Here is a 14,623-nt window from a genome sequence, read left to right as displayed (position 1 = left end):
GTAAAGAGTCACGTTTTGTTCGGAATTACTCGTATCTAAGTGGACAAAACTCCGCAATTTTGTGTAAAAAATTATTGATTTCGAAAAGGGGATTTTATATAATGTTTGATATATAGCCTCTTGTCTATCCCTAAAATATTAGGCGTTCGGTTCGTGATTTATGAATCAAAGTGTAAAATTTAGGACCCTAACTTCGTGAGTGTCCGACTTAGTGATAAAATTTGAAAATGTCTCGATCACCTTTTTACGTCGCTTGGGATCTTAGAAATGATAGTAGATTTCTTCGTCGAGACTTCTATTTTTTTTTTACCTCTGAGAAATAATATGATTCCAATGGATCAAAAATTCAGAAATGAAGCACCTAGGCCTGTTTGTCTAGGCGAATATGTGAGATTTAAACCTTGACGAAATCAACTAACAGAACAAAGCTCTATAAAGTTGGCCTATCTGTGTCACTTTTCAAAATGTAGCTTAATTATGATGAAATTTGCTCGAAAAAATAAACAGAAAAAAGAAATATTTCCAATATCTAAAACAAGTGAACGGAAATTTTACATGTGATTAACATTGCAGAGAAGTAGGCCTAAACCATAGAGTTATAAATAGTTCTTATTATAAATCTATGGCCTAAACCAATAGGATGTTTTGGAAATTTCCAGATGATTTGCTTCATTTGAGTTAGAAGACGCACCTACTCTTCTTCAAGATTTGCTTCCCTTTATGAAGTTTTTACCGGAAGAGGGAGTGAAATGTCGCACTGTGTATCGGATTGTTGTTAAAATCATTAATATGTCAATAGACTGAGTATACACAAGATTTTTATCTGTTTTTTAATCCAACAATGTCATCATTACACTTGCCAAGAGTTGTAAGTCAAAGAGGAAAGAGCTCTCTGGAGGTACAACGTGAAAGTTTTGAGCGCAGACAGGTGAGTGTATGGCCCTTTGATTTGTCTATCCAGGCTTAGATCATAATCATGTATTTTGTTTATTTATCCCATTTGTCATATCCTCTTCTTTCTATCCTTCTATAACTTTTTTTTTAGTTTTAAGGTAACCTACTCTATGTATTGAAGCATATTTGACAAGATAGGGGTTCTGATAAGGCCTGTTCCTATAGTTTTATCTTCATTCTGATTCTACATTGTAGTTGTTGGCATTAACTAGTTAATTTAAACTAAAATCTTTTTTTTATTTATCTTACACGGAGAAGATGTTTCGCAATATGCACTAATTTGCTTGAATACATGTTGTTGCTTGTTGTATGAAACCCGATAATAACTGTAGGCCTGCAGAACGAGACACAATATGTTTATACACAATTTCATTTGCATAACTCAAGTTAACTTTAAATGATTAATAATTAATAGGCATAAATGGGGTGGGTGAGGTAAATTCAGGCAATTTGTGGAATAATTCCCTTTCAAAATTTAACACTTTTTCTCAATTGCATTATAATATTGTTTATTTTGACGTTGCTCATTACTGGTACTATAATACTTACCATTTAAAAAACGTGTGTGATTTAGATGCAGGAGAGCGGGAAAATGTGAGATGTAGGTAAATCCATGACCATGTTCCCATAAAACTTAAATTCCCTTAATATTTCTCTTATCTATCCCAGATATGTCATTTCCACAAGGAAAACCCCAGTCTCATAAGATCGTTGATTATTATTTTTAGCCACCTTTATTATTATACCAATTTGAATTGTCCTGCAAGCATTGATAAAATTCAATTCAGATTGCCAGACAACATAGTGGTTAGAGAATATAGGTCTTTCAAAGCTCTTAAATGCTAAATGGCTTCTCACACCTATAAAACTTCATTTGACTATAATTTGCTAAAATATCCTAAATTCTGAATATAGTTTTTTCTGAGGTTACCTTTCCAATAATTACAGTGTGATATCAGGAGTAGTTTTGTTATTTCTATACTGTTTGTAATCATAATCAAACTGGGGAGCTTGAGTAGCAAATTAGCATAAGCTGTAGCTTGTTTCTGAAACTTTACTCACATTGTTGTATAATTTAAAAGTAGTTATAAAATAGGACAGGGTGATATTGGTTCAAGTGGATATCATGATATTAAGTATGAAGCAGTATTTAATATCACGAAGAAAGCATGTGTTGCAAATATTACATTAATTGTTAAAATTGCGTAGATAATCTTTTCTGGACAAATATTTGAAGATATATCACAACAACTATATATCACGATATGGTGATATTTCAGTATTTATTAATCATGTGATATTACTAAATAAATTCCTTTTCCGGTATTTATTATTAAGATACCAGTATATCGCCCAGCCCTATTATAAGATAATGTTTAATAACTAAACTAGAAGGCTTTATCGTTTTAATTATCTACATAAGCTTATGGTTAAGTTTCAAATTGCACTCATAATTAAATTCATGTAATGATATGATCAATATAAATAAACATAGTAATCATATAACAGGCTTCAGGCTATGATATGATATTAGATAACATGTTGTTGTTAATTATTTTAATAATTAATGTTTTATACATGCTAGTAAATTCAATACATTAGCAATCAATGCTACTATATTTGTATGTTATTAATCAACAACATGCTAAATTCAACAGAAAAAAGTCAGCGATATCAATATCAAATTTCAAATGAATATAGATAAATGATCATTAATCAATTCATAATTTTATATTGGTCAGTATTTGGTCCAATACACAAGGACATAGTGCTGTTTAACATTCCGTCCATGGGGATAATATAATGAATGACACTGAAGAAAAATAAGCTTATATAATGAAAAATTTACACAACATTTTGATGTACAATTTCTTCAATAATACACATGTACATGTGTCTTATATGAACAGATTATGTTGCTGTGATCAAATACATGACCATGAGATGTACAGTGTACAGGCCATCAAAATTCAAATGATATGTTACACAATACTATAAATATACACAGTGTCGATATCCATCAGAAATATCTATGATAGTCAGCAAGTTTCAAACCAATATATAGGATATTTGCAATAAATAATCTTATTGATTAAATAAATCAATAATGGCATAGAAATAGGCCAGATGTATATCTAAACTTTATAGAATTATGTAAAATTCAGAGATATCTAGTAGGTTGGATGTATTCACTATGAATCAGAATCAAAAGGTTTGGATTGTGTCTGTTCTTAATAATAAGTCATTATGATTGTTGTTTTGTTTGGAAATTGAGGTTGAGATCAAAGTGAGCAATGAAGCGTTGTATAGTATGATACTAGTAAATAATTACTGTACAATATGTATGTACTATAGAGCAAGGTAGTGTGTTAAAGGGATTTAATTAGAGGTATTCTAGCTGTGTGTTCTGAACGCTCATAGCTTCTATGTACATTATACTTATTTCCTATAAGTTATATGTGGAAACCAGATAAAGAGACCATGATGATACTATGACAAAAACATATTTGATTTTGAAAGGTATTGAAGGATAGTGAAATCAGGTTTTTCTGGTATTACTGGACATCAAAAGGGAATACTGAATCAGTGCAATTTAGAGACATAGTATCTTTTATGATATAATCCAATGTTTGAAATCCTCTATTAAATCCCTTTACTTTGAGCATAATTATTGAACCAGAAATAATTGGCTATAACTTGTATATAGATTTCATATAATACTCATGCTGTTAATCTTTTTCTGTTTTTTTTTTCAGACAAATGCAATCCATAAAGCTATAAACAACAGTGAAAATCCAGTAAAAGAAAAACATGTTAGAAGTATCCTTTATCAACACCAACGTGCAAATAGGCAACATAGAAATAAGCAACATAGAAATATGCATATTAGCTACTTATGATAGAAAATGTTTAAAGGGTATACCCCAATAGAAACTTTATACAAGTAAGGATGGGTTCAAATTTTTTTCTGTAATATACAGAACACATCTGTTTTGCTAAGAATGCTGTTTAAGTTAAAAAAAAAAAAATCGGCTGACTAACAAAATGAAACTTTCCTGTTAAAGCTTTTCTTGAGTCATATTTCCTGTCTGTACTACATTTTATCTTGTTAAAACTTTGATGTAGGCTATATGATGACACATTGATGAAGACATCAAATATAGTTCAGATATATATGCCTACATCCGAAACTTGAATGAATGTACAAATATTTTAAGAAAATGTCAAGTTTGAATTTGAGCACTATGTTACATATAAAGTTAATTCCCTTGTCATACATACAATCTGTGGTAAAATGACACAGTTAACCACTCTGTCAAGGTCTCTTTTGCCAAAGGGAGCCGTGGTGGCTCAGTGAGTTAGACGCTTGCTCGCTAACCTGAAGGTCCAGGGTTCAATCCCGGCATAGGTCGAGATAATAACTTCGGATTTTTCAACCCGGTTTCACCCTGTCAGTGATGCAGGTAAGAGGGGCTGACATGGAAAAAGCATCTAGTCGTTCGGATGGGACAATAAACCAAGGCCCTGTGTGCTGCAGGCTGTACATGTTAAAGATCCCTCGACAGTTGGAAATCTAAAAAGAGCAGGCTAATGTCACTGTCCTGGCAAAATTTCCCTCATGGCACCCTGCCCGTCTTCATTAGCCCACAAGGTGCAGAAGAGTAGGACGTAAAACTCCATTCATTTCTTTTGCCAAACATCATGTCAGTAGTGGTACCATACCAGTATATAATAGACCTTCTCTCCGAAGAAAATTGAGATCAGATTTCACAGGTCGTAGAAAAATGTTCGGTTGATAAAAGAATAAATCAACAGCCCTGCATACAGAACCCCTTTACTTTGTATATTCATGAAACTGGATATGTTCTATTTGAATGCAAATAGGTATTCAAGTTAAATTAATTGGATATTGGAGCTCTTAAAACAAGCACATTATTCAAGTTTATTGATTTATTACAAAAAACGCTATATAAGTCAACCCAGAAGTGCAAAAACATGGAAATTTTTTTGTCTTTTATTAGACAAAACCTAGTTGGATTTTATGTTTTAAGTAAACAAAATTTTGTAGTGATACAATCTTCCAAATATTTTACCAAATTCAGTTCTTCATCATCTTTTTTTAGAATTAAAATCTTACTTAAGGTTCTCCTACGATTAAAGAATAATATATCACCACAATTTGATCAGTCAATTTGAAATATATCTTGGACAGTTGATAGTAATATTATTTTTAAGCAAGGCGCTTTAGTTTTTCATCTTAACCGAGTTAGATGGATCTCCCAATACAGTGAAAATGGTAGAAGATATTATTTGGCTAAACATTGCCTTTAAAGGAAACAATTGTCAAATTTTTTGTGGTTGAGTCAGTAGTATGTTGTCATGTGTCATGTTTATCATTGTTTTGTAGTATTAAAGTGGTTGTAATAAACATCTGGAGTAGATGTAGTTTATATTTACCAGATGGTATATAGCTTCTGTTTTTTGTTGAATAAAGTACATGACAATAAAATATAACATTATAAGTACTTACCTATAAACTGTAGGCCACAGATATTTAAAGTTAATTCAGTCACTTGACAAATTAATGATTACAGAAAAGGGTACAATTTTTCTGAATTTTAATGATTTTTGTCATAATTTGAATAAGATCATACTGAATAATGAACAGACAAATTTAAAAAAACACAGTCGTGGTCAAAAAAGGAGAATTTGTGGAGAAATCACTTGTAGATTTATAAAAATGCTAGAAACTTCAACTTGAAAGGAAGATACCACTTCAGAATGTTTGCACTCATTTGTGAAATAAATTCTCTCAATTATATAATACAGTTAAAATATCATATTTTCTCTAAGAAATCACCACATAGAAGACTCATTTAGATTTGAAAGTTGACAAGCAATGCCCTGTTGTTTAATATTACTGCAGTCTAATGAAGACCAAACTTTCATTTTTTTTATTAACTTTTGTTTTTACCCCATCATTCCAGTTAGGATTTAACAACTTTCATTCTGATTTAGAACACCCCAGCCAAATAGCAGCTCCAGACTGGCTCTCCTTTCCAGAACACCATATTCCACTGTGCTTTTGAGGTTGTCAACTCTTAGATTTTAGCATTCCTTTTAGAGAATATACATAGCTTTTGATATGTTTATTGGTCTATATTGATTAATTTATCATTGCATATCCTTAACTGTATGAAGATACAATATTGGGCAGTTTCCAAGATCAAGGGGCAAGTACGTTCTGGACTATCACTGGCAAATTACCATTACAAGGTAGTCCAATTGTTTGTTGGAAATTTTGTCATGTTCTTCATAAGTTGATGAGAGATGGACATCAAAATGTAAGTTTATTTTGTGTTTGTTTTGTATTTATTGACATTATTTTCTATGTTTGTTTAAAGACCACCTAAAATCCTTCGTGTTTGTTGTCCACTTATTTACTTTAGTAGGTGGAGTCAACACCTTCTACTTGTTTCTATACTTCCTTTTATTTATTTGTCTGTTGTAAATAACATGTCCATCAGGGGTGTTGATTAGATTGTTTTTGCCAGTCTTGTATCAATTTGCAAACTAAATTGTCAGGCATTCGTACACCCATGACAGATGAATTTGATGAATTAAACTGATTTCAAATTGTCATTAAAAAAAATTGTAGGTGTAAGATTTTGTTGTGAAACAGGACCCCAAAAACCTTAGATCATGTTGGGAAGATCGGATGTGTTAGCCCTCCAAATCTGACAAAGATCTGAATGTAATCCCTTATCCCTTTTTAGAAATTGAATATCTTTGTTTTATAGGTGGTGAGTGATTCTATGAAGTACAGAACACATTTAAAAGATTTAGGAAAACTTTGGGTAAGCTACTTTAGATTTGATCAATAGCGTAATTTGAATATTCTATCAAATCATACTAGTATTACATAGGAAATCTTTCTTACTTGTTGAAATCAGAATCTGTATATAATGAAGAATTGTTATAGAATTCAGAGAAACACCTGAACTAATCCATTTACATCATTTCAGGGTCATCTAAAAGAAGGTTATGGAAAATTAATAGCTGCTTATTGTAGACTTCTGATTCAGAGGTTAAATTTTCATAGAAAGGTAGGCCTTACGTATAGCTCTATGCAAAAAAAAATGATTAAATACAATAAATTCATACAACTTAAAAACCATTACTGTTACAAGTACTATAAAAAATCATTTGTTAGAAAGATGATATTATGAAATTGTTCAAAAAAGCTGCAAATAAAAAATATCATCTTAGGAAATTTCACTCCATTTAGCTGAATTTGAGCTAAAAAAAAGTCCATAGTACTAAAACTTAAAACTACTATTCAGGTACTAAAATGTTATGACTTCATTGAGTATTATTTAGTATTCTGACCGGTAAGGTTTATACTTTCAGTATCCCCGTATACCTGGTAACTTACTGATGAATGATGAACAGTTTAATAAAATCTGTGGTTCAGATGTTAATAATTAGTGAGTTTGGTTGTTTTTTTTAGAACTTTGTTGAAATTTGTATTCTAAACATCATAGAAATTATGACAAAGGCTTATAATTATAAGGCCTAATAGATTGAGAAGTAATACATATAGACATTGTTTGTCATTATCTTCCATAAAAATACTTCTTATTAACTGTGTGAAGATACAACATATAGAACTGAATTCTGTTCTTATTTTTCTTAGACAACGGGTTTCAACCAGCCAATCAGCAGGCTTCTACTTATGGTTAGTTTTGAAGAAATGAACACAACATGAATATTTAATCAGTGTACAAAATTAGCATGTCTCATTTTAATGCATCTCCAACTGTTAAAATTTTCTTTTCAGTTTTGAATTTTCGATAGATATGTTAGATCTACTAGATGAAATCCTACATTTACAACAAAATGGTATGTTTACATACTCCTTTCATGCAGAAATCTATAAATTGTACATTTATTGACATGTGTGAGCCTCTTGAGTGTAAACAGTATATAGTAGGCTCTTTTATGAAGTTCGATGAATGATTACTTAAGCATGATATAACAGATTGATCCCGTATCTTTTTACTGTGCATTATATTGAAATGTTGTTAATTTTGTCTATTTCAGTGTTTGGGTCATTAGATATGTCTCGTGCTAACTCAATGACCACTGCTGGACAGTGTAGATTAGCACCATTAATACTAGCTATATTAGATTCTTGTCAGTTATATGATTATCTTGTCAAATCATTATTTAGACTTCATTCTAGTAAGTTGGTCTTAAGTTCTGTATATCAAATTGTTTTTAATTGTTAATTTATAAAGATATTTTTAGTGGCAATTGCCTTAAAGGGACAGGTAGGCCATTTTTTACCAATTATACTTTAGTCTCAGAAACAGGAATTTTTCAACTGTAAAACTGTTCATAGCTCATTGTCGAAATTTGAGCCTTTCAATGCATGTTTGTCCAGAATTATCTGCGATGGAATGTTTAAATGACGCTCGTCAATTTAAGATACTCTGTGATATATAAAAAAGACATATATAGAATTTAGAAGAAACCCATATCATTCTGTCAAAGGCTCTATTGGACTGTATTTTTATCAAATCGCTACCTTTTCAAACTTCCAAGAAACAAGAAAAGTAACTTAAAGTGTCAGGTATAAGACAGAGTTTGTAATAACCTTCATTATGAAGATGTTTTACTCATTGAACTTATGTTATTTTACTTTATCAAAGTTTTGGTCAACAATTTAATATTTGTTTTTTTGCAGGTTTAACACCAGATACATTAAGTGGACATAGAGAAAGATTTCTAAAGGGCTATAACAAGTAGGTAGAACAATATTAGAATTTAAATAAAGACTTGATAACATTACCAGTATGTGTTTCAAAACATAGTAAACTCAGAAGTAGTACACCCATATATCTTTGTGTTTTTAACTAAAGAAATCTGACCTTAGATTTGAGATTAGTATAGTGTATATTGATGCTATGAGTGTCTCCGAAACACATACAGAATTAGGAAACCCTTTTGACAATGCCTCTAATAGATTTAAAACATAAAACATCCATTCACAGCTTTTGAAGGACATTTCTCTTCTTCTTTTCAGATTAAAGCAGTTTTACCACAGTTCTAGTAATTTACAGTATTTTAAATCTTTAGTACAAGTACCACATCTACCAGATGAACCACCTAATTTCCTACAAGCATCTGATTTTATTAAACATGTTAAACCGGTAGCTGTGGTACCTAATGAACCTGATCCTGAACCTGAACCAGATCTTGACACACCTGATGAATCTTTATTGGACCTTGCTGATCCTCCAGTAAGTTTTAAACAGAATGAGAGATGTCACCCCATTAACTTATATTAAAGTTCTTTCTGAATAAGAATGATAGCAAATTCAGTTCTCAATGGTTTTTTCCATGTTATTCTTACCTCCTTGGTTTGGCAAAGACTTACACTTTTGTTCTATACATTTTGTAGCCTCCAGACCAGTTTGACCAGACATTTGGTGAGAATAATATGGGTAGTTTTAATTTTAATGGTAGACCACCAGAGGTTGATGAAAGGTAGGATTACATTTTCCAGGCAACTTCTTTTCAAAAACTGATCTTATTCAATTAAGCTTTGAGTAATTGATAGTTAATTCTCAAAATTTGTTCTGTTGTGATCATTTATAAAAAAAATTCTGAAATCTTGAAAGATGGTTGATAACATGGTTATGTTTTTATTACAGAGATCTGATTATTGAGAGGTTACAGAGAGAAATAGAAATATTAAAAGAAGAATTACAGAGAGTCAAAACAGAGGTACATAATACAAATTCTTATTGATGATATTAAGTATATGCAAAGGATTTATTTATAGAGTGGCATATATTACAAACTTGAGATCGATTATCGAAGTAAGACTACCGATTAATAATCGATTAATAATTGAAATAATTCAATTGAAAAAATCTGTGAACATTAAATTATAAACATGCCAGAATTCTTAATTTCATGGGTACTTTCTGCGTCATAGAAGTATTTTTTTGCTGTGATCAGTTATTATAGTTTATTGTTGGTAACATAACTTTGTTAATGGGTACAGTGGAGTAACTGGTGCTGACATATAAACGATTATGAAATTTGATAATTAATAATCAAAATTAGGGACGATAATCGATTATTTCGATCATTTTACCCAGGCCTAGACAAATATAACTGAATCATCTTTTTGAGAGTCCACATAGCTTTATTTGACAAATCAGCATAAGATTGATTATTATAAATTTTCATGCAATATAAATGATGGGCTGCATAAATAATAAGTTTTATTTACAGGATCAAAGAATAATCTCATCATTAAAAGATGAAATAAGTAAATTAGAGAAGATCTTATCTGAATTAAGGATTTCAGCTGATAAAGCATTGAAGGTAAGATATATTGAATATTGTTTATATCAAAAAACATTACTAGGTATGAGTTTTGGACAGTAATATGAAGGGCATTGTTCAAATGATAAACATCTTCTTTAGTTTGCATTTTGATTGGCTGGTTTGAAGATCATGTGAAAGTGAGGCTGAACATTACTAGAAAATCTCTAACTTCTGATATTTTTGCTAGGAAAATGACAGTTTGAAGAAAGAAACAGAAGAACTAAGAATAGCAGCTGTAGCAGCAGAAAAATTAGGTGATGCTGAAAGTAAGTTATTCAAAATATTCCTGGTAAAATGGCAGAAAAGAGGCTGGCCCTGCATTGCCCCCTACTTAAAAATTTGTTTACATAGTGGCCCCACCTTTTGACCTTTCTCAGCCCCTCAACTACTTTTTCCCAGAAACGCCACTGGGTTGAAGTCAGAGTTGCTGACATTAGACCAACTGAGAACAGAAAGCTCCTGAAAGCAAAATAAATTTTTGATACCATATTGCCAGTACTTTTGAAAGTCAGTCAGCAATCCTGCTAATTGAGTAGTTATGGATTTAAGATCTGTTGAGAATATCCTTATCTACAAGTATTTTTATTGATTTAATAGGAGAACATCATGGTAGGAATTGTGTTGAATTATTTCAATCTCCAACAGTTACTAACCTAATATAACATAGACCTCTTCAATAACACCCTGTCCTATATATTATATAGGTTCATTAGGAACATCTTTTAATAGATAACAGATTCTTTTTTAAAATTCAATGATTAACAATGAACATTCCTGAATTCCTCACATATAGTTAGAAACAGAGCATTTGATTGGTTGAATTTCAAATGACCTAGAACATGAGATGCATAACAATTTCGTCAGATCATATATCCTACAAATTTGTTCCTGTTCACCTAATAATTAACTACCTTTGAGACTCCATAAAAGCCCATGTAGTTATTATCCACCAAATCCTGCAACTTCGGATCCAAATATTTTATACATATATTTAGAAAAAGGTTCAACTACAAGCATGTAGAGAATCAAATTTTGAATCAATCACAGAAGTAATGGATTCTCGAAAATTAACCAAATCATTCAAAAATACTGTTAATATCTATAGTTGATTGTTCATAGGGAATTTCAAAATATTACACGAGCCTGTACAATTTACCCTTTTTCCCTGTCCCCTCTACCTGCTGTATAAAATCTCCTTACAATGATTTGTGCTATATGAATGCTAATGCATGCAAATATAAGGTGAAAGAAAATGGATTTTAAAGATATGATCTTACCTTACCAATATATTTAAAATAAGTCCTGGCGTTTCTAACATTGTATCAAATTCACAGTTGGTCTATTCCAAATTTAATCAACAAATAAGTTTCTCACATAATAATTGAAATGAATCAACTATATTTTAGACAATAATATTTTGTTAACCTTTGAAGGTTATATAACTGTCTATAGTTTACATAAAAGCTATCACTAAATACTAGATTAATATAGTTGCTACTTCTCTTTTAACTTTTAGATGGTTCTGTTAGTAGCCAATTTTTTGTTTGGATTATTCATTATATAACCTGATAGAGAGTTTTAAAATATTTCATAGTGTTTCATAGTTAAGGTTGAAATTCTGACTAAAACAATAGAAAATCTTTACTTTCAACTTAACCAAATTTTGTTTGAATTATTCATTATATGACTTATTAGAGAGTTTTAAAATATTTCATAGTGTTTCATAGTTAAGGTTGAAATTTTGACTAAAACAATAGAAAACCTATTAGAGAGTTTTAAAATATTTCATAGTGTTTCATAGTTAAGGTTGAAATTCTGACTAAAACAATAGAAAATCTTTACTTTCAACTTAACCAAATTTTGTTTGGATTATAGATTATATAACCTAATAGAGACTGTAAAAATATTCCTTATAGTGTTTCATAGTTAATGTTGAAATTTTGACTAAAACAATAGAAAATCTTTACTTTCAACTTGACCTATTTTTTATTTGAAATATTCACATATGTAATAAAAAGTAGATTTAGATAGATTACAACTTCTCTTAACTTTTACTTTTAACAGTAAAATCAGTGATTAAATCTGAATTTTTTGGTTGAATGTTAAAATTAAACCACTTTTTTTTTCTTTTAAACACTTAAATAATAGTTAGTAAAGTGAAAATTAGTATTAAATAGTTTAGTACTCTTTACATCTTCAACTGTCTGTTTTTTATGATTAGGATTTTTTAGTTTGATGTTTAATTGTTCAACTTTAAGAATGAATTATTTCAAATTTCCATCAAAACTTCTGTGTATCTGTTATTTTTACATATTGAGAAAAGTTTGATATTAGATATTTTAGTTTTTTTTGTTTATGTATATTTCATTGAGATCAATTCATATTAATGTGAGATAATTTATTTTTTTCTCTGATATTTCATTTAGACTAATACTTACCTTTCAGAACAAAGTAAAGCCAGTCAAGAAAAGTTTCAGAAAATGAAGGATATTTATAGTAAATTAAGAGAAGAACATGTTCAATTATTAAGAAAAGTGAGTTTAACTTTTTTAAAGGGATAGAGGGTTGATTTTAGTCTTGAATATAATAAGTAAATAGTCTTCAGAAGTACTAAAAATGTACGAAAATCGGATAATTCCTTTAAAAATATCTCAAACTAGGAATTCTATATATGCCCTTTCTATATATCACAGAGTATCTTAAATTGACAATCAGCATTTTAATATTCAATCAAAGATAATTCTCGACATGCAAGGATTTGGACGGTGAGCTTCGAACACAAAGTAAAGATGATGCAAAGGAGTATCTAGATGGATTTGATAGGTTTTTTTTAAAAAAAAGATTCTTCTCAAGTTTGGTCATTGTTTGAAATGTGAGCCATTTGCCTGTTTTCCTTTATTGCCGTCACAATCAAAATTGATATTTTTTTCAGCATGCAGATGCAACCAAACAGCTGACCAGTGAGAAAGCTGCATTAGAGGAAAAAGAACAGATTATAAAGGTAACAAAATTTCCTGAATAAATAGTGAAAAAAATGATCTCAGATATACAGTAATTTTGTTAAATGGTTTGGAAGGTTGTAAACCTACATTCAGTAGTTGTATACAAGCTAATATCTACCTTAATATAAAATATTTTTAAAATTTAATGGAAATGATTTTTTTTAAGAAATATTGAAAACAAATTTTGTTGAGTTTAAAAGAACTGATAGTGTGTTTATATGTATGGTTAACATACTTTCTTTAAATGGAATGAGTAACAAACCTGCCTTTTTCAGAATTTTTGCATGAACTGTTCTCGGAGATCTTGGAATATACAGATGTGTGTGTGTTTTCTCTTTCTATCTTGAGCCTTGATTGTTTTAATGAAATCATATTTTTGTCTTGTTCAAAATAAGACAAATGTTTATGAATGTGCATGGATGTTATAATAACAGCATGTTTGTTATGTTTTGTTGTTATTAGGAAAGTAAACTAGAAAATGAAAGATTAGAGAAAGAAAGGAATGCTGTCCAAGAAACTTTACAAAAATCTGCAGATGATATTACACAGCAATTATCATCAGTAGAAGTGGCTAAAAGTCAATTAGAAGTTGATATTAAAGTAGGTATCATCCGTAGGGTTGATATTAAAGTAGGTATCATCAGTAGAAGTTGATATTAAAGTAGGTATCATCAGTAGAAGTTGATATAAAGTAGGTATCATCAGTAGGGTTGATATTAAAGTAGGTATCATCAGTAGAAGTTGATATTAAAGTAGGTATCATCAGTAGAAGTTGATATAAAGTAGGTACCAGCAGTAGGGTTGATATTAAAGTAGGTATCATCAGTAGGGTTGATGTTTCAGTAGGTATCATCAGTAGAAGTTGATATTAAAGTAGGTATCATCAGTAGAAGTTGATATTAAAGTAGGTATCATCAGTAGAAGTTGATATAAAGTAGGTATCATCAGTAGGGTTGATATTAAAGTAGGTATCATCAGTAGAAGTTGATATTAAAGTAGGTATCATCAGTAGAAGTTGATATTAAAGTAGGTATCATCAGTAGAAGTTGATATTAAAGTAGGTATCATCAGTAGAAATGGCTAAAAGTCAAAAGTTGATACTAAAGTAGGTATAATTGAAAGAATCAAGGTAACAGCATGAAGTAAGGCAAGTAAACTTACTTGTAAACACTGTTTGAAAGCAGTATGGTAACAGCTAGTACAGTAACAGCTAGCATAAGGTAGGTCAGTAAACTTACTTGTAAACATTGTTGAAAGCAGCA

General features: G+C 30.3%; 1 protein-coding gene across 1 annotated transcript in view; it reads left to right on the top strand.

Annotated features, from left to right (window-relative positions):
* Nucleotides 1-841: 841 nt before the first annotated feature.
* LOTGIDRAFT_116962 (hypothetical protein) overlaps nt 842-14,623 on the top strand; it is a gene marked incomplete at both ends in the record, with an annotated part of 30,300 nt that continues 16,518 nt past the window's right edge. Inside the window, 14 exons of the mRNA XM_009055580.1 lie at nt 842-928; nt 3,711-3,774; nt 6,157-6,299; nt 6,756-6,812; nt 6,981-7,061; nt 7,366-7,442; nt 7,796-7,857; nt 8,059-8,199; nt 8,705-8,762; nt 9,044-9,260; nt 9,434-9,507; nt 9,675-9,747; nt 10,264-10,356; nt 10,547-10,625. Coding sequence (XP_009053828.1) covers nt 842-928; nt 3,711-3,774; nt 6,157-6,299; nt 6,756-6,812; nt 6,981-7,061; nt 7,366-7,442; nt 7,796-7,857; nt 8,059-8,199; nt 8,705-8,762; nt 9,044-9,260; nt 9,434-9,507; nt 9,675-9,747; nt 10,264-10,356; nt 10,547-10,625 — 1,306 coding nt within the window. The remainder of the gene's footprint in view (nt 929-3,710; nt 3,775-6,156; nt 6,300-6,755; nt 6,813-6,980; nt 7,062-7,365; nt 7,443-7,795; nt 7,858-8,058; nt 8,200-8,704; nt 8,763-9,043; nt 9,261-9,433; nt 9,508-9,674; nt 9,748-10,263; nt 10,357-10,546; nt 10,626-14,623) is intronic.

This window comes from Lottia gigantea (assembly GCF_000327385.1).
Source record: "Lottia gigantea unplaced genomic scaffold LOTGIsca_25, whole genome shotgun sequence".
Classification (NCBI taxonomy): Eukaryota; Metazoa; Mollusca; class Gastropoda; family Lottiidae; genus Lottia; species Lottia gigantea.
This window is presented reverse-complemented; position numbering and strand designations above follow the sequence as displayed.